We start from the raw sequence: 21721 nt of genomic DNA, 5'->3' as shown, positions 1-21721 counted from the left end.
TATATATAACCCAGCTTGTGTATGTGCACATGTATATTTATGGATAATATACAAAACTATATAAAAACAATCTGCTCGGCAACACCCCGTTTGTGTGTGTCTGAGTGTATATACGGTTTCATCACGGAGGACTTTATTTTAGACAACCAATTAGGGACTCATTTCAGAGAAAGGCTAATTCTTCTTCTCTTGACAGCCATTAGTTATTATATCACAGTGCAGTTTAAAAGAAATGATTGCCCATTCTCTTGTTACTAATTTACTCACCTTGCACTCTCATTTAAGAACATAGAAGGACATAATGCTTTTTTTCTCTCTCTAATTTTAGTGGTTGTTTAAAACTTTTCAATTAACTGACTAAAAATGCTTAATGGCACAGTGAGTGAATTAGAGCATACATAGAACATGCACTATATACAGAGATTTAGCAAGACCTTGGATTCTACCTTTTAAATCAAATAGAGAAAACCAAACATTTTAAAACACAAGAAAAAATAGAATAGTTTTCACTATGAATTATAGGTTTATGTTAATGATTTTAAAAACATAAGAGAAATAGTATGTTTTTGTGTACTTGTCTAATTATTTAGGATTTTATATATATTAAAAGAGTAGGGAAGAAAAATGATAGCTATGATGGTTTTAATGAAAATGGCCCCCATGGACTCATATATTTTCATCCTTAGTCCCCAATTGGTAAACTGTTAGTGAAAGATTAAGAGTTGTTGCCTTGTTGGAGGTGTTGTGTCACTGGGAGTAAGCTTAGAGGTTTCTAAAGCCCATGGACAGGCCCAGTGGTTCCCACCTCCCCCCACCCCCACTCCCTTCTATGCCCATTGTCTGTGCATCAGGGTGTAAAGCTCTCAGTTAAAGCCTGCTTTCACACTGCCACGTTCCCTGCCATAAGGATCAGGGAATAACCCTCTGAAACTGCAAGAAAATTCTGATTAAATGCTTTATTTTGTAAAAGTTGCCTTGGTCATGGTCTCTCTTTACTGTAATAGAACAGTGGCTAAGACAATAACTAAAATGATTTTCATGTGCAACTTATTTAGAATTGTAAGTCTCCATAATACACCCAACACATTTTACATTGCTATTTTGCATTTTTAAGTACGTATTTCAGATTCCAGAGAGTATTACAAAAAATTATGAAGAGCGTGTAAGAGTTGAAAGGAAACTTCAGAATTGCATCTTTATTTAAGGAGAAACAGGAAATCAGTGTCTCACATTAAATACTCTAATTCTGAGAAATTTGAGAGTCCAAATGATATTACAAGCATGACAACCCACACCTGATTTTCTGTTGTAGTCGAAGCTTGAGCACACTTAAAAATTGCCTGTAGATTTTATGTCTAAGATGTATATGAAAGATAACAGAATCTCATATTTAGAATTGAGTCTTATCCCTTAAGTATCTTGTTTATGAAAATATTCACCAATGCCTTAGGTCCCAAGATTCTCAAATAACTGCAGCTCAGTTAAGGAATACAGGAATCAGCACTGTCAGATCTGGCTTTTTGTGTGTTGTTGTCCCCTCACATGCCTTTTTACTTTCAAAGCTTATAGTAGTAGGGGAGAAAGAATTAGAGCTTCTTAAAGGAGCACTATCCAAAAAAAATTAAGATAGAAGAAAAAATAAAGAAACAAATGAACAGCAATAAAAAATCTCTGTACATATGTACACAAATTCATTTGATAACTGCTATGGCCTCAACTAGGGATTTCTAGCATCATTCAGAAGAAAAGAAGAAAGGATGCAAAGAAGAAGAACTAAAGCATCATGCACCCTCCAGACTTGTTATTACAGTTGCTTTGTTTTTACAAATGCACTTAAAATCAATGCATTTTCAAACACTTGAATTATACAAAGAAGAATTTGCAAGCTGGGTCTCTTAGGAGATAAGTCAGAAGCACAGGGGGCTTCAGGTTTTCTCAGAACATTCCACCTGCTAACACTGTGTCTGGGGACTAGACTAGTGCAAGTCACGACAGCTTCTTCTGAGAGAGGACTTTCTCCACATTGTATACAAGTGCTTCTGTGCCCTAAGTTTTAATGACAGCCAGGAGACTGAAGTCCAGGGGCTTTCAAGTCATTTGACCGACTTTATATTCTTGTGCCTCCCTGTGGTCATCAGAGCACTCTCTCTACCTGAATCCACAGTTGTCCCTGAACCTATATCAGTGGGATTGGTGTTGGGAGTCAAAGGAGTGAATATGCATAGAGAAGGGTGGTACCTGGGATTTTACAAACAATGGTGTGTGTTTAGTTGTTGTGTAGTGCTTCATAAATCAATGAATTAAATCACAAAGAAAATACAGACAGACTTTCCTGTGTCTGTTTCTGCAACCATTTACTTCAGCTACCAGAGGGGCCAATGGCTAAGACTACAGGGAAAGATTTGGAAAAAGAAAACTATTTATTTGTCAGTGTGTATTTTTTTTATGGATTTCATTCATCAGTGATGGCCATGAATGCATTTTCTGTATATCTCATAGTCCTTGACCATGGATGCGTTTTTTTTGTTGTTTGTTTGTTTGTTTGTTTCTAGACAGGGTTTCTCTGTGTAGCCCTGGCTGTCCTGGAACCCACTCTGTAGACCAGGCTGGTCTCAGACTCAGAAATCCACCTGCCTCTGCCTCCCAAGTGCTGGGATTAAAGGTGTGCACCACCACTGCCCGGAGATGATGGATGTCTTAAAGTTAGGATAGAAAACAAAACAAAACAAAACAAAACAAAACAAACAAACAAACAAAAACCCCCACTTCTGACTACACTTGCCCCTTCTCACATGAATGAACAGGAGTTTCAAGAAACATTGTTTTTTGACTTTTTTTAATAGCCATTTGAGTTACTCTTTTGTACTTACTATAATTTCAGAGATGCCATGAGTAGATTTTTCCTTGGAACAATGTTGTCCACATTAGAAATAAAATGTATGTTGTAGGAATTACAAAGAGCAGGACATAAAATTGCAAGAGAAACAAAAATCCAAAACTAATGTCTGAATGGGTTAAATACATACTCTTGCCTTTTCTCTCTTTATAGACCAGGGTATCCTTGAACTCAGAGAGATCAGCCTACTTACGCCTCCAGAGTGCTAAGAGGCAAGAGACACTTGACCTAGCCTTCACTTTTTCTTAACTTATAAACCAAGAATCTACCAGGAGAGCAGCAATAGGTTAAAAACCGTGTTTCCAGCCTTGTTCCTCTTTGGACTCAATTTGTCAAGGGTTTATTTTTGATTCTTTTCTTTTCTTTTTCTTTTTCTTTTTCTTTCTTTTCTTTTCTTTTTTTTTCTTTTTCTTTTTTGGTTTTTCGACTTATTCCTGATTCTTGAGGAGTGATTTAGCTACAGAACTCCTGGGCTCTGCTCTGTTCATGTGAGGGTAGTCAGTTTCTTTAGAATTCGTGGAGAGTTTGTTTGGTATCTTAAGTAACTAGAATTAGGTTTTACTTCTAGGCTCCTCTCACTTTTTCTCTGTCCAACTTCTTATTTGTGTTTATTCTAGAAATATCTCATTATTATTAAAAGGCCCTGTCTTTTCCTTGTCAGTGTCTCTATGAAGACTCCCAAGGCACTCCAAATTAAAGCCTTAAGTCAGTTTGAGCAGTGTGTCTAGTCTCTGGGCTCTTGGGGGAACATTAAGCTCTGCTGTGACCCTAGGCAACTTTTCCTAGAAGATTCCAGCAGGGGCGCCTGGTGCGAAAAATGTCATCTCCGCTGACCTGGGACCCAGAGTCTTGGGTTGAGACCCTTATTGATTGAACCACCTCTTAGCGCCATGCCAGTGGCTCAGTCCACTGCCCTACCTTGGCCATTCATTATGTAGAGTGCTTTCACGTTGAGTTCCAAGTCTCTTGGTCCTTCCTCCCCACACACCAAACAGAACATGTACCTCTCCAGGGCAGCGTGGGTAAACCTAGCTCCAGGTTTTGCAGTAGCTTTCACCCACTCCTCACACCCAGAAAGAAAACCTACAGCTTATGACTCCACAATTGCTCCGTGAGCCTAGGCTTCAAATCCCTGGGGGCCTCCCAGATTCAAGCTCATTCACATTCAATCTCATCCTCCCACAGTCTCTTTCTCTCTCCCCAGACTCCTAACAAGACAAGACGATCCTCCCCAGAGGCGCTCTCTTTCATTCATCCCCTCCCAACTCACACACACACACACACACACACACACACACACACACACACACACACACACTCGCGTGAGCACACACTCTCACACACCGACCCAGACAGCCCACCGCACTTTCCAGACACCCACCTCCTGCATACTCCCCTCCCCTAAAAGACATTCACCCACTCACCAGCTGTAGCCTCTTCCATCCCCCGCCCTCCGCCCGGCTCCCCCTCCTCAAGAAGCCGACCCTCGCGCTAGGAGGTAGGGACCCCTGGCAGACGCACTGCACGGGCGCGCCGCGCTGACCTCCGCCCGCCCTGCACGCAGATTAACAAAGGCGACAGCGAGCCCCAGTCCGAAAGCAGAAAGCCGGCCGCGGGGTCCGGAGCCTGCGCCCGGTCAGTCGGGGAGAGAGCCGCGCGGGCTGCTCTGAAGTCGCAGGATACAGCCGGAGCTGCCAGATCTCTCTCAAGCGGCGCTGCTGGGACGCTGGCCGCACCATGGGCTGCTGCACCGGGCGCTGCTCGCTGGTCTGTCTCTGCGCACTGCAGCTGGTAAGTGCCCAGTGCGTCCGGGTCTGGAAACAGCCCGCTTTTCGGACTGGCTTGTAGGGCTCTGTCCCTGGATCCGAAGCTCCCGGCTAAAGACCGGTGAGCCGGCAGAGCGCATCAGAGGGATCCCCCACCCTCTCTGTCCCTTCCAGGTTATCTGTGCCTCCCGCCTGGTAGCTCTTGCCCGCAGGAGGGCGCGGTCTCACTTCTGGTCCCACGCGCTTGGGTTCACTGCGCCCCCACCCGGCATCGCCACGCGGTCGGGGGCAGCTGGGGTGGCGTTCCAGGAGAGAGCATTTTCCCCGCCCCTCTCTTGGACACCTAGCGTGTGCATCCTCTGCAATTCTGCTTAAGTTATGCCTGGGTTTGGAGCTTGCTCTTATTGGGACGGTTTTCTGGAGATAGGTTCTTGTTTGGTTAGAAGGTGCTTGAGGGCAGCTAGTTACTGAGAGAGCTACAATCTCACCTCTCTTTCAGTATCTGGAAGGCGATCGTAGAGGAGTGGAGTACTCCAGGAACATGTGGTTGTGCTTGGGAACCACAAGTTCAGCCTCTGCCTTTTCAGTTCCTCTTTTGATTTTCTTGAAATGCTGCGTGCTCAGGATGCGACGGACTGACAGCTGTCTTTGGGGAGTGAACAGAGCAAAGAAGGGAACCCGGCTTCTGTTTGGCTTGGCCCCTTGCCCAGGGAGTGAGTGGAATAGGAAGTTGGAAATCAGGGTGCAAAGATAAAAGACCTTTCTGATTCTATGCAAATACTCTGGGTCCTATTGTCATTAGGATTGATTCTGTGGTCTGTTTCGTGGTTACCAGAAGTCAAGGCTGCAATCTCCTGTGCTAGACTTTTGTGAGTGAGATTCATAGTCTTTTTTTTTTTTTTCCCTCCTAGTTCAGGGAGCAGACCTTGTAGGCTCCCCGCGGCACTTCCTTTCTTTGAAGCATTGCGTTTGTTTTGTCAGAACCCACAAAGGTGTAAGTTGTGTATTTTGACAAGGCTTTCAGAGAACTTTACCTAATGGTGATAGCTCTAGCAGGGCTCATTAACGGGAAGAAGTAATAATGAGGCTCAGTAGTTAGTCCTTGTTCACTGGAGGTTTTTAAACATTCTCACTTTTCCAGTTTCCCCCCAAAGCTTCACTGTATATGTGCTTATTCTTCTGTAATCATACACGCAAAACAGATAAATCCGGAAGACTATTGGATAGCCTATTCCACAATGTGTTTGAAATAACAATAATTTAAAACTTACACATGAGCATGATATTTTTTTTCTTTAGCTGGGGTGAAAACCCTCAAAAGAAAGCTTACATACTGATTTTTTTAAAAAGTGAACTCGGCTTTTAAATTAAAAAAAAAAAGGAATAAATTCGGTCAACTCTTGTTTCTCTAAGGCACACTGGATTGTGTGACCTGTAAAGGCATACTTTAGTGTTACATTCATATTGCACGTAAGGGTTTCACACAATCATAATTCAATTCACCAATTTCACTAATTTGCCCATGAGGAACTCATAGAGTTTTTTTTTTCCCCCCAAAGTAAGTTGTAGTATGGTAGAGGTGGAGACACGATCATACGAATTTCATAACTGGATCCTAACCAAAAGAAAGTATATGTGTTGTCTAGGTAAGAGTTTCTACCTCTATGATAAGACACTAACACACAAATCCATAACACAGTCTGTCATCAACATGAGGGTGGGAACTCAAGACAGGAATCTGAAAGCAGAGCCTGAATCAGACACCTTGGGGAGTGGGAGTGATGCTTACTGGGTTACTCCTGTGATTTTCTCAGCCTGCTTTCTTATTCAAGTCCAGAGCAGCCAGTCCAGAGGTGTCACCCCTCACAGTGCGCTGGACCTTCCCACATCAATCAGTAACTAAGAGAATGTGCAGGATAAGCTGGCAGGGGTGTTCACCCATCTGAGGTTTTTCTCTTCTGAAATGACTCCAACTTGTGTTGAGTTGACAAGACAAACTAGCCAGCATTCTTCTCTACCACATTATTAAATTAGTGCATGATAGCATAGTTCTTATAAAGAATAGTACTGCATTGAAAAAAACCACAATAATTCGTACTATAAATTACTTCTGGAATAATTCTTTTGTTTTGTTGAGTTTGACAAGCTCTTGTCTTTATAGTTTTGATGTGACTACTGTTTGATGCTTTTATTTGATTTAAGGGGAAAGAAGACACTGAAACAAAATTGGAATTCATCATTGCTGTGACCAGATTTCTTTTTCTGATCTGTGTAATAATTTACAGGCCCTAAAAGATTGTTTCTGAATTTCGTTTGACAAAGCAGAGGCTATATACTTGTAGTTTTAGTATGCATCACTGAAAAATGTTTACTAAAATAAGAGGCTTAAACAACTTCAAAAGCACAGAGAAAGAAGAATGTAGAAAAATAATTATGAAGGAGTGAACATTAGATATTTAGCACCTCTGTTTTGAGTATGATTTATTTAATTTTATATTATTGAGTCTACAAGAATGGTTATGGTTGATAACTGGCTCACCGAAATCATGCACATTTAAGAAATAATCCCTCTGAGCCTGCTTAAATCTGCTCCAGCGTGCTAAGGGAAAGGACTCCAGGTTTCCTGAGACCTAGTGCACTTCCCACTGAGAACAGCAGCCCCTCTTCCAGTTTCCTGGTTTTGTTTACTGTGTGAATCCTTGGAAGATGAGGATTATGAAACCTTAACAAGTGCTGCTAAGAAGAGGGTATGCCACTTGCTACTCAGACTTGGTGCAAGGAATTCACTTAGTAACAACAGAGTCATGTGCAGACCACTACCTAAACAGCCCAGGAGACCTAATTCGAGACAGCCAAGAGATCAGTGATCTGAGTCCTTTGCTCATGAGCTTTACTCTCTCCAAAGGAAGAAGGCACGAACTTGCCATTTTTTAGGTGACTAATACTGATGAACTCTGATTTGCAAGTCTGTCCTCTATCTTCTTTCTGCTACTGTAACTATTTTCCATTATTGCCTTTTCTCCATGCAAACTTATGTGCTTATGCCTCAACTCTGCCAGACCAGATTAAAGAGAAAGTGTAAAAAATAAAGACAGGAGCATAGAAAACTTTGTGACCTGAATCTTCCTAGGAAAGAATTGGTTACCATCCCACCCATTTCTCAAGTCAACAAAAAAACTTTTAAATACATTTTATCTAATGACACGTTTGCTGCAAGTATTCTATTATCAGGTGTGTAGAGTCCAGAGTTTAAAAGAACACTGGAGCATACGTTTGCTAAATCAGCTTTAGTCACCGTATTTAAATGAGCCTTAAATGTGTGTGTTAAATTCTGTCATTACCTCCACATGGCATTTCAGAAACATTTTCCCTGAGCTGCCTCGGGAAAGTGTTCAATGCACTATGGCAGGCATGGTTCCTACAAAGTATTAGACAACTTCCACCATATAGTCATCAGACTCTAAGGATCGTTCAATAAAACTTGACGTGTCATTACTTGGAGAAGTTATTATATTTTATATTCTTTTATGGTGAGAGCTATATTTATTGTCAGAGCTGGTAATCAGCCCATTAAAAGTCAAAACTATGATGGCATATTTATAGCCTCAGAAAACCCAAGAGATTTACCTAAACAAGCAGCTATTAACATATAGATGGGTTGTATGTTTTATTTTGGAAGAACATCCTCCCCAGTTAAAGAAAATCAGCATTTGTTTGCTGACAGACAGTGGAAAAAAAAGCTTCAAGGTTTCTGTTACACCTTCTGACTATCTTGAGAGCAGAGTACCTGTGACATTCAAAAGCGCAAACAAAATGTGCACGATTGATAGTGACATATCTGTGTAAGTGTTGAATTAAGTCTTGTGAAATGCACTGCTTATCTCGCAGAAATGTTGGACAGCCAGTATGGAAATTCATTTGCTTTATAACGTAGATATAGTGATAGTTTTGCTTTTACATGGTTTTAATTTAAACAGCTCTTTTTTTTTTCTGTGCAGAAGATTTGCCTTTTGAAGATCATTTTATTTTATATGTATTGGGGTTCTGCCAGATTTATGTCTGTGCATCGGATGCACACAATGTCTACTGAGGCCAACAGTTCCCTGAAACTGGAGTTACAGACTGTTTTGAGCTGCGACAGCGGTGCTGGGAATTGACCTCTGGAAAAATAGTCAGTGCTCTTAACTGCTGAGCCATCACTCCAGTTCTGCAATGAATTCTTAATTTTTGTTGTCTTTATTTCAATATTCTGGCTCATCTTATGAAACTTAAGAAGGTTAAGAGATTCATTAATTTATGACTAGTAATGAGACATTAGAATTGGTGTAGAAATCACCTTTCATAAGCCAAGGCTGAGAGCTGACCTACACATCAAGTACACAAGAATGTGCTATGCTGTTAAAAAATGTGGGGCCACAGGAAATATTGAAAGTAGAAGGGGGATTGTCTGGGAAGAGAAAAGAGCAGCAGGAGTGAAGGGATTCAAGACAGGATAGATAATAGGGGGCTGAAAATAGTCAAAATACATTCTATGTATGAAAATGTAGTGAGATCCGTTTAGTTTGGGTTCTCTAAAGGAACAGAACTATGGTAAATTTGCACAAAATAGGCATGCAAATACAGAGGAAGATAAAGGGAGAGGCTACTGATTATGTCGCTGGGCTACTATGACCATGGCCTCAGGCCATCACGTTCAGAAACTGCAGACAATCCACCAGGAGCTAGAAAGAGGCATAGTGCTTCTTACCAGCCTCATGGCCTCCCTTATAGGGGTGGTTGGACCTTGATATCAGGGTCATACAAGAGATCTATGAGGGGCAATCTGATTGAATATTATGAGGTGCACCAAGATTTGGATGGGCTGTCATTCAAATTAGGTAAGTTCTTTGGGTTGGAAAAATTTGGACAGACTGGACTTCTCTCAAGGCTGTCTACCAGAGGCTTCATTTCTGAAGGTAAACAGAAAGGAGCTGCATCCTTGGCTCAGAGTTGGCTGACTCCCCAGCTCTGACTGCACTGTCCCTCTGGAGTTCCTAAACTCTAGCTCTTGCACATGTGATTCTCTCCCTTGGAGGCTTACTGACTATCGAGCAACGGGGTCAGTCTGTAGGACTCCTAGAGTACTGTGTTTCCATTCTGGTCAGGTTTATTACTGATACACAGCATCCAGACTGTGTGTGTCAAGCTCAGTGCACCTTCTCTGTGTTGTCTGAGCATTCCTTTTGAGCTATATCCATTAGGAAGGAGTCCAGATAGAAGACAGGTCAGTCAGTGATGGTTTATTACAGGACAGGACTGCTGTTGTGGTAGATATGAGATCTCCCTGCCCGTGTCTCAGTTCTCTCTGTGTCTCTGTCTCTTTCAATAACTGTCCTCAGGTCTCATAATACATGGATTAAAGGTTTACTTGATGTTAATGCTCTCCAGATTTTTCTCCAGTATTTACTAGGGTGGTTCGGACCCTCTGTAAGAACTTGAAAAATGCTCTTAGTTTTACTTTGCTAACCGAAGTCCTTATTTTACTACTGTTTTTAATTGTCAAATAATACTTTTTACAGTGCACTGAACAATTGGATATTTTGATGTAGGTTCAGAATGGGGAGGATTTCAAACAACCAAACCAGAATAATCTCTTCATGAATTTGTTTGGAATTTCTCACATTTAACATTAGGTTCTCAATATTTAAACACTTTGTACATATCATTACCTACAGCCACCATATGGTCCATTTATCTCAAACTAAGGCCTGCACGGTACCAATGTTATTGAGATTAATTGAGATATATCTTTCTGATGGGCACTTATCAGAAAATGCTGAACATTTCATAGTATAAGCCTCCTGGCTAACAGGTTTATATTGTCAGATCTTTTCTTTCTCAAGCTCCATCTACTGATTACATGTTGATTTCATTGATTAATACTTTCTGCGATGCTTTTGGTTTAAACCTATTTTATGATTCTTCTCTTCCCAAATCCTTTGTATAGCTTCCCTGTTCTGCCCATGGATGCACTGCCTTTGTCTTCCGCATGGTTACTTGTTCTTAATAATACTACAATGAGATCAGCATTATTCCATCAAAAGATCATAACACATCTGTTTAAGCTACCTTAGATAACCCAGCAATACAGAATCAGTTTTCACTTACATAAATGTGCACCCCCTGTTTCACAGGGACAAATCCCAGCATCCTGAAAAACACCTGTGTTTCTGTGTTTTTACTCCCATCTCTTTCCTTGAATTTCAGAATTGTAAGGTTGAGAAAATAGATATGGATATATATGTATATATATATATATATATGTATATATATATATATATACATATATATATATACATACATATATATATATATCCCCATGACATTTCCACATTTTATTTTCTAGAAAATACCATTGATTTTAAAAATAATGTTCTCAACTTTAATCAGTTAATTTTTACAGTGATTGTTTTCATGAAGATTTTTGTTTTCCCTCAGAAGTATATCCTTATTACAAATTTGGGGAATTCTTCTCTTTATACAATCAAGTCATTTCTGAAGGACTAATACACACAATGACATATCGCAGGTAAAACGTGTGGAAAAAGTAGATGACAGACAAAGCAGCTTGTGTTTTTTAATAGCTAATATTACTGAAGTCCTGTGTGTCACCTTCTTCAGAAGGACTCTCAGCTTTGATACTTTACTCTGGCAGAGAGTGGCCTAGTGAATCTGCTCAGTTTCAGGTACTTTCTGAAGCTGTTTTGAGTTGTTTAACTTTCTGCTGAAGGAGCTCTCCCTCCAAGGTGAAAAACTTTGGTCTCAGAGGAAACTGTTAAGTACACATCACTCCATAGCAGAACATCATTGTCGCCCAAGGATTATTCCTTAGCAGTGATTAGTAGTGGCTACTAAGGTAACACAAATAAATCAACCCATAAAAGAAACTAGTCTATGCTTTAAATCTGGACTAATTATCAAAGTCCTCAAATAAAATGGGAGATGTGCTATGAATGCTTTCTCAGGGAAAGACCATTGAGCTATAGACACAATGTGCAGGAGACATTAACATAACTACAATAGAATAAATGTAGTTGGGTACAATGGTTTGGGGGATATGACCCCCTTGATACAGCAAGAAAGCCAAAAACTGTTCATTTGGAACAGAAACACCTACAGAGAGTGAAAAATGAGACCAAGAACTGGAAAGCATAGGGGTTGGCAATGGTTGAATGGCCTATTGCAGTAGGACCATTCGTTAGAATGTTTCCCATTACTAATGACATATATTTAAACCATTAAGTGGAATTAAATGTAAGGTACCTTCAACCTACTCTTTCCACTGGACTTTGCATTCTGAATGCTTCAGGCATTGTTTTGTTAGTAATAGGTCTCAGAACAAGGTCTTAAGGAAACTAGATTGTAGCAGTTCTCTTCTTGTAAGAGAATTGAGCCCAACCAGTTTATGTTAAGTAAGGCATATATAATGCTGACAGCTTGACAGCTTCTCTCTTTTTCAGTAATAAGGGATATGTTTATATTTTGGTATTGATCAGTATGTAGGAGAATAAATGTTTGTAAGTAGGAAGCTATATGATAAGCAGAATGTTTGGTAAACTCACTTAATCAGGATACATAACAAAGCACTGTGCTTGAGTTGTTTCTTCCACTAAAAAGTACCTTGAAATGAAATGATCTTAATTAAGATGTTGTGAAATAAAAAATTTTCATTAGTGGCAACTCTTCCTTAAATGTTTACTCTTTTCATCTCTCTCTCATTCTCTCTCTCTCTCTTTATATATATATATGGTATTCACATATATTCAAGTATAGGTATATAATTGAATACATTCAATTATATACTTGCATATATATATATATATATATATATATATACATACACCCACATATAGTTGCATATAAACTCTAGCTATGCAGTCTAGGATGGCTACAAAACTTCTGAGATGCCCCTGTCTCAAGAGTAGTGGAAATGCAGGTATGTTTCACGATACCAAGCTTCTTAAACTTAAATACCTAATAAAGGAAATCTTTAAAATTGTAGTTTATAAGAAGGAATCTATTTTAGCGTTGTCTTTAATTACAACATAGAGATCCGCATGCCTTTCTAGCATTGGAATCTCTTTCCCAAACATCCTTATCCCTTTCTACCCTTTCTCCTCCACATGAGCAGTTTTCTAATTGGCCAACAGTGAGATAAGGCAATGTACACTAGAGCCAACTTGTCCCAGCTGGGAAGAGTTTACAGAGAGGGTTTAGAGATTTTATGAGCCAATTGTTAAATGCAGTTTTATTTAAAAAATTAATTATATGAGCTATAAATAAATTATCTGGAAAGAAAAGTAATGCATATTCAGAAGTCAACATATTTACCATCTGGATATTATCTTACATTTACAGTGCTGTTGGGTAGGACTTTTACATAGAAGCATGCAGCTTACAGAAGATTTTGTCCAACTTTTACGTCTAGTGACATCATTTTGGTATCGATTTCTATTATGGAAGAAGTATTTTCATATGCAAATATACAAATGTCACAAATCAGGCTGCCCTGCTGTCTTCTAGAGCCAGTTATTAAACATTTAATAACACACCAGGCAAAGTCTTTTATCAGAAGGCCAGTTTTCTTCCTATGAGTCGTTACTGATTAAGGAGCCTTTAATTAATTCTTCATACAACTAATTAATTTATTAATTTATTCATGTACCGAAAACATAATGTGTACTATAAACATGTACATTATAGACATGTATAAAATTATCTAAGAATAATGGAAAAGGTTTTATTATTAAAAATTGCACTATTTACTCCTTCTGCATAGTCATTTTCTGGTTTCTGTAAAGTGCTTATACATTTTTGCAGTTCTCTAAGTAAGTTAGTAATTGATAATGTCTCATGGGTTTCATTCTAAAAGAAACTGGCTAAAACAAGACTCCTTCCCCCATGGGAGACTCATTTCTGCTTATTTTGTATTGACTGGCTCTTATGAGCAAGGACTAACTTCAAAACCTAGCGACCTGTCTGCATTATTGGCCCTAATTAGTTCTTCCCGTGAGGATGTCAAAGAATCAACATCAAAAGGATTCAAATGACTTTTTACAGCCACATCTGGCTTTTCAGACTCAAATGAATTACTATATTCCATTGTCTCCACATTAAGTAGTGAATGTTCAATCTTAAAGGAGGCTTATTTATATAAATAAGTCTATTTAATAATAAGTGTATTTAGTGTATTTAGCCATACACTGAAAGGCATTTACTACATAATATTCATTGTCTAATATTTTTTAAATGAGTCATTGATATAACAGGATCCCAAAACCATATGCATCCAAAATTTCTTTGCTTCATTCTTTGAGATGTCTTCAAGAGATAGGCATTATTATACTATCATTCATAGCCAGGAAAAAAAAAAGAAATGTGAGAAAATTACAGTGTATTGAAGTAACATATTTTCTCATTTGTACATTTCAAATGCACTTAGACATATAACGTTTTGAAGAATATCATAATATGTAGAAATGTAAGAAAAGAACTCTGTGGAATGTTGTGTCTGCATTAAAATAAATAGGCTATGCCAAAGATGTTAGTTGCAAAGTTTAATCCTTTGAGCAAGCTATTTCCTCACAGGAAAGGTGACTTTTAAAGCGTGATGCAGGAGACTTCAGTCCCAAGTAGAGATGTTGAGTTCTTAGAAACAACTTTTGTTTTGTTTTGTTTGCAATTTCAGTAGAATGTAGCCTTTCTCATTGGCCATATCTCTTTTTAGGGGCATACCCTGTTGCATTTCAAACAAAGGATTGATGAAATACAAGCTACCTGCAGATCAAGGACTCTCCCCCTTTGTGCATGCTCCATTTTCTCAAACAGATGAACTGCTTCTGGCAAGCTCTTTTACTGCCCAATATAAGCAGTTTTCCCACTGGGGTCGGTACTCATGGTGTCTTCTCTCCTCCTAAGAGTTTCAGTCACTAATCCTTTTCTGCCATCTGACAAGAAACTCTTCCTTGGCCTTGGATAGCTCACATACTAAAGATCCGAATGCTGTAAGCACAGTATTGAATGGATGGTTTAAATTCAGGGCCTCTTAGAGAGAAGCATTAGATGAAGGCTTGGAACCATTAAGGGCCTGCCAAGATCCCCTAACAGCCTTTTCATCTCACAGAGAGCTGTGGTTGGAAGTGTGCAGATGGAGCTGTCCTCAGGGATGCTTCCATGTGAGCCTTGTTGAATCATTTCACAAGTAGGAGACTTAATGTTTTATAACATTTCAGAGACCCTCCATCATAGCACAATCCTTGGTCATGTATAATTCATGTGTTTGTTTGGCTAGACCTGCAGTGTCTTTATACGTTATAACTTTTAACTCCTTCATTACTAATGGTGATTTTGTTGGAAGGCAGATGTTTTGGGGACTTTAGTTTAAGAAATTATGATTTAATAGTTTCCTTTTTCTTTAAGAACCATCCAAAGTGTGGAATACTGATTTTTGTTAATGTATTTTTCCATAATGGAGACAAACTATCTTGACATTTGAAAACAGATCTGTATCAATTTCACTTCCTGATAATTTAGTTATAATACATTTAGCTTATTTTCATATCTGGAAGACCAGGCTAAGGCATTTCAGACATATAAATGGTACATCTTTAATTTCCAATTGTCACAAACAAATTTGATTACAAAATATACATTAGTTGCTATTACTGATGAAGAGTTTAAATGCTATTAAAGGAGTGGCCATTTTATAAATAGAACTTCACTTCTTTGGTCTTCAGCATCATTTTTTAATTAAGACGTGATTGAAAATTTAGATTTGAAGTGACCAGTTGCTTTCCCTGACATGAATAAATGGAAAGACAATGAGAGAGAATCTTTCTCTATAGGACAAAGAATATCTCAGGAATTCAACACTGAACCACCCACTCAGCAAGCAGAGAACAGATTTGAATACGATATCACTGTGCATGTGTAGTCATACGGTAATAGAAGTAGGTCAACGGTGGATGGTTGGGATGAATATGAGTGGAGAGCGTGCAGTAAAGCAGGACAAATTTAATATGCTTCATTTTGCATCCCTATGGAGCACAGCCCCTGAACATTCATAGAAGACCTTGATAGTTAGGGTTTCTGGTTTCTGTGCCTCTCATATATCTGGGAATGGTGTTTGGGGCTGCATCCCATTATATACTCACATATAAACTCCTATATGGTTAGTGGTAGTATTTTATATGAGCAGCCTAGATATGATGATCTGAACAGTAATGAACCACAAACAAGAGATGAGTCAGCAATATTGTATTTTAAGTAGCAAATATAGGATTGCAAATTTGCCAGCGACCTATATAGCAATTAGCAATGCACTCTCAACAAAGGAGGGGTGATTTTCTATTTCTGACATTGAAGTATTATGAAATATCCAGTCAAACTTAATTAGAAAAGTTATTTTGGAAACACCTGTAGTTGAGAAGGAAAATGAAGGAACTCAGACATGAAGGCTAATGGTGAATTATTAGAATTGAAAGCAAATAGGTCAGAATACTAATAAAAATATCTCCCTCCAGCCTTTGCTTCAATCTGTTTCCTTTATCCCTGGAATCACTGTCCCATGTTTTGAGTTTTGGCTGAACCAAATTGCTAAACCAATTTTGCCAGAGTCAAGAGCATATATCTGTTCTTTTTTGGCTCTTCAACTGGTTTTTAGTGAGATATTAAATAACAGACTTAGATCCTTCCCCTAGAAGCAGGGAGAATGAAGAATAGTAACTGTAGAAGGCTAACTAGAGGAACTATGATCCACTCTCACTTTACCAACAGAGTTTCCAAGCTTCCTTAGCACTCCCCAAGTGACAGCTGGTAAGTAGTGATTCGTTTCTATGATATAGGGTTTGGCAGATAGATGGATAATAAGGCACAATTGAAGTTATGTTTGCATCACGTTTATCTCTGCCTATCCTGCTGCTCTCTGCATAGTTTCTTTCTGCAGAAAGGAGTGCAGACACACAGATGCATATGTTGAATTTTGCTATTCTCATCCTTAAGCAGCCAGCTGTGGCGTGATATGTCCACATGTTCATTGAGATACACGGCACGGATCCTTGAGCTCAGGTGGCAGCAGCCTGGCTGCGTCTCCCCTTGGATTTCCCTTATCACATGGATTTTCTTGAGTGTGACATTCTAATGGAGGCTCTCAGAGGACACCTAGAGCAGTGTCTCATGATCTGTCCTTTCCTCCCCATATGGCTGAGAAAGGAGGCTGTTTAACTTTCAGTACAGACAGTTTTTCTTTGACAAAAGTGGCATCAGAACCCATACCTTATCATGCATGTCCCAGATGAAATGGGTGCACAAAAGGTGTCATTACAGAAAAAGAATCAGGCAGGACGTAAGTGATCACCTACTAATTGTCTACCTCCCATCTAATTATGTAGGATTGCTACCTGGGGCTTGGAGTTGATACATGCATCATTCGACAACTCCATTGATTTTCTCTTCTTGTAAGTTCATCGTGGTGACTACTTTGTAATTATCCTTTCCTACAAAATAGCAGGAATAAGCAAATTCTATAAGAGTTCTGCCTGAACAAGATGTGTTGTCTAGCTTGTGGATGATTTGCGAAACTATTTCGATGGTGATCTACAGAATAAAATATGATAGATCTGCTTGTCCTGAAAAAAAAAAGAGAGGAATCAACTGTTACTAGTGACAGCATGCAATAAACATTTATACTCACATACAAGTGTACCCAACTTGTAAATCAAACGTTCTGATACTTACATATTTCTAAGGTAAGTTTGAATAATTAAGAGCATTCAGATGTGAAATTAAATGTATTTTATACTTTATTTATGCATTCAAGCTGGTTACTTTTTTAATCACTTAAAAACTTTTAAGTTTTCAGCCCAGTGTTGGTGCAGAAAGCTGTGAATGGGGAGAGGACTCATGGAGATGCAATTGTTCAGTGCACTTAGGTGGAGACTGGGCTCTGTGCTGATGTCCTCATCCATGGCCCTTAGATTGATGCACTATGTAACTGTGAAACAATTCACATTGTACAATGTACAGTGCCTCCAAGGAGTTCATACTAAGAGTCTGTATCTGGACATTGGATGTTGGTGAAGTCATGTAGAAAGTAGGTCTTCCCCATTTTGGGGATGTAGCTTTCAGGACATTCCATAACCCATAGGCTGATTGAAATTTAGCTCTGTTTTGCATCAGAGGGAGCCAGCTCTTCTGAGTCCTTCTTTTTTTGGTCCATTTCTTCTGTGCAAATTCTGATCTTACTAACCTTATAGTCCCATCAAGTGTCCTCTGAGATCATCACAGAGGAAATAGAAGGGGCCTTAGAGTCAGGAGTCCATATTCCATTTGTGACTTTTCTGTAAAAATCAGTCTCAGTGCTTTGTGAACAGGTGAGTTAAGATTCTGTGTGTTCAGCACTTAAGAGCACTTGCTGCTTTTGTAGAAGACCAGGGCTCTTAGAACTCACAACCGGTGGCTCATAAACACCGGTGACCGTGTTCCAGAAGATCTAATGTCCTCTTCTAAAGTCTGTGAGCACCAGCAGGAATGTGGTAAACATACATGAACACACACACACACACACACACACACACACACACACACACACACACACACACATACACACACACACACACACACACACACACACACACACCACACACATACACACACACACACACACCACACACACACATGCACAGAGTATGTGTATATATATATATTTGTTTTGTTTTTCAAAAGAGATATTTGTTATTCAAGCATGAAGAACCCAACAAGCATGCAATGAGAAGCAGGTTCTGGGAGATCTTGTAACCCCAGCATTGAGTTAGGCCCCAGTTAGCAGAGAACCCTATGCTTTCTGACTGCCAGCTTAGTGTTCAGTTCAGTAAGAGATACTGTCACAAATGAATAAGTAGAAAGTGATAGATGAGGGTACTGGATAACCTCCTCTTGTCTCCACACACAGATTTGATGCATGCAAAGGTTAATGCACCCACACATGACCATGTGCCAGCATACACTTGCATATACACAACACATATTTTATGTAACAACCACGCATAAATATACACATGACCACAACACAAAAAAGAAGAAAGACAACGTCTATGTTTTATAAAACACTGGATTCTGTGTAGGAATTAACTTGCAAAAGGAACTTATTATGGAAAAGACTTTTTAAAATTACTACTTTTACGTGAAGTGGCTTGGCTGTAGAGTTTTATAAACTTTATAGGAATTCTCAACTTAAAAAAAATAAGGTTTCTTCTCAGATAAGGGCACACTATTGATGTGAGTTAAAACATTATTATATATTAAAACATATATGAAATTAAAATTGTATCTTAGATATGCATTATTAAACCCTTATAGCTGTTAGAAATCTAATCTGAGCTCATAAATTTTGTGAGTTCTTAGTTGTTTTATTTTGGAGATTATAATCTGATTATACCACCTACCACCCCCTCCCATTTCCTCCTAACCCTCCCATATATCCTTCCTTGCTTGCTTTCTAATTCATGGCCTCTGTTTCCATTAGCTGTTGAGGTAAACACACACACACACTCTTAAATACATAAGCAAAACCTACTCAGTCTATATAATGTTACCTGTATGTGTGTTGTTAGGGCTGACCATTTGACTTTGTGTTTGATATTGTGTAACTAGTGAATTGTTTCATTTTTCCCTGAAGAGTTTTCCCAGCTATCAACATTCCTCAGTTGCTTGCAGTTCTTTGTATAAGGTTGAAGCCCCTTGGGGTTTTCTCCATGCACATGAGCGTGCCTGTTGCTCTTGTTCAGCTTGTGTTTAGGCAGCAACACTGGTGAGACTATAGGTGTGGTTTCTGATATTCCTAGGAAACACAATCTAGCAAACACCATGTTCTTTGTTTCTGACTCTTAGGATCTATGTCTTTTCTTTAATGTCACCTGAGGCTTAGGCGAATGTGTTGTATTGGAGATGTATCCCTTGAGACTGGGCTCCGTAACTCAGCGTTTGATTTGTGTCACTTTCTGTAATGGACTCTGTCTGTTGCAAAGAGAAGTTTCCTCCATAAAGGAGGAGGCCATGCTTACCTGTACATATAGTAATGCATATTTATAGTGGAGTTAGGGATGCTGCTGGCTCTGGAACATGGTAGGAAAGTCTTAGGAATTACAGTTTAAGTCCTAAGACAGAGTAGAAGAAACAAAGTTCCATCTTTTATTGCTTACTACAAACATGTTCCAAGTTAAGTATACACATTTGCAGTTTATTGTATTGTTTTCAGAAGCGTAATAACTCTAGTTTCTGAGTTATATAAAATATAACATAAATAATATAAAATAGACATTGTTTTTCACAGTGAAATCCTTAGGTTTAGAACTAGGGTAACAGAACAAGTTACTTAACTGAATTTTCATATAAAATTTATTTTCATATACAGAAAACATACTCTCTTACTCCCATTTTTAGTAGATTATTTTTAAAAAGCAGTGAAATTTGTTGAAATCTCATTGATTTTAAGTCAAATATCAGCAATGTCTCATTATTTTGCTCATTTTGCATCTTTTGGTTGATAATGTGTTCCACTAGCATGACTATGTTTATGCCGTACTGTTTGTATTCTTCAATGATTCCTGGTTTGAAGCTTTAGTGTATTTGTGTGTGTGTGTGTGTGTGTGTGTGTGTGTGTGTGTGTGTGTGTGTGCGTTGTCTGTTTGTAGGTTTGTGCATGTATGTGCAAGTGCTCTTGGGGGCCAGTGAGGGATTCTAGTCCATAGACTTCATGCTGAGAATTTGATTCTGGTCCTTTGCAAGAGCAGCAAGGACTCTTAACCACTGAGCCATCTCTCAAGCCTTTGGTTTATTTTTCATTTGGTAATTTTCACCCTGCTTCAGGGTCTAAGAGGATTCGCCTTACTTGATTTTATACTCTCCACAGAATTCTCCATTACACACTTAGAAGTTGTTCAATAGATATTTCATAATTATCCACAAATGACAAATTTTGGGGTTTGCATTACCAGGATGCTTCTCATGACAGGTAGAAAAATTGTAAAGTACCTGTTCAAAAGCTGCTGAAAGTGTGGTCCAGAGACTTGTGTTAACTTTGTGGAGTACTAGGGAGATTTGTTTATTTTTGTATTGTTTCATGGTTAAAGCCAACAAAAACTAAGTGCCTAAGAGTAACCATTTAGGAGAATGAATGTCCAGAAATATGAACTTATATTGACACAAAGGCCCAATGTGATTTGCCATTATTTTAGGAATCCTTTTTAATTTCATTGTACAATAGTTTTTTCCTCAGCTGCTGAAAATTAGGGGAGTAAAAGGAAGCCACCAAACAACCTATTTTTAAAATATAGATCGTTTAAGATCATGATCTAATAAAAATACGTATTCATTAATAAAGTCACAAAATGTCAATAAGGAAAGGCTTATTGATTTAGAATTCAGTGATGCTTAGCAGTGTTCACAATCTCATTGGCCTTTCTGGGATTGCTCTGATCTTCTGTCCTGTGTTAGTGTGTCTTCAGTAGTTCTAAGCTCATGATTTCACATGGAAATATTCAGCTTCAGAAAGAAATTGGTATCTGCAAAAGAGCCCACCTCTCCTATCTGTCTCTTCATCTGGAAAGAAAAAGCTTCCCACATGTTTCTGTGTGACTGAAGTAGACTTTTACCCTTGTTCCCTGCATGATCCCTGCCACACTATTATACCCAAGTCCTTGGAGCATAGCCACTGCAGAGTTCTGTCAGCAAAATCCCGTGGATAATGGCTGTTCTGCACATTATCTGAAGATTTCCTGTGCCCAAGGTTCACATAATACTTCAGTGAATGTAGACACTTAGCAGCAACTACACATAATCATTTCATATTTTTATTTCTCTTGCATATGACTTCTCTAAGCATTGCCAGTGTTATCTCTGTTTTACTGTCAGGGAAAAGAAGACATGAAAGTGTTTAGCACCTTGTCTCGTCCAAGGTCACACCACTAGGTAAGCAGGACATGCAATTTCAAATCTTCCACAAGAATGTCCACGTTCATGTTCT

The 21721-nt window shown here is 38.8% G+C and overlaps 1 protein-coding gene across 5 annotated transcripts in view; it reads left to right on the top strand.

Annotated features, from left to right (window-relative positions):
* The first annotated feature begins 2239 nt into the window (after positions 1-2239).
* Positions 2240-21721, top strand: part of Nkain3 (Na+/K+ transporting ATPase interacting 3) — a 669681-nt gene continuing 650199 nt past the window's right edge. For 3 of the 5 annotated variants that reach the window (XM_006537951.4, XM_011250046.3, XM_011250047.2), the window contains exon 1: positions 2240-4687. In XM_006537951.4, the coding sequence (XP_006538014.1) occupies positions 4634-4687 (54 nt within the window). In that variant the 5' untranslated portion in view covers positions 2240-4633. The remainder of the gene's footprint in view (positions 4688-21721) is intronic. The other 2 variants (NM_001290410.1, NM_172987.2) reach the window with 1 other exon arrangement.

Source organism: Mus musculus, chromosome 4 (assembly GCF_000001635.26).
Source record: "Mus musculus strain C57BL/6J chromosome 4, GRCm38.p6 C57BL/6J".
In the NCBI taxonomy this organism is placed as follows: Eukaryota; Metazoa; Chordata; class Mammalia; order Rodentia; family Muridae; genus Mus; species Mus musculus.
This window is presented reverse-complemented; position numbering and strand designations above follow the sequence as displayed.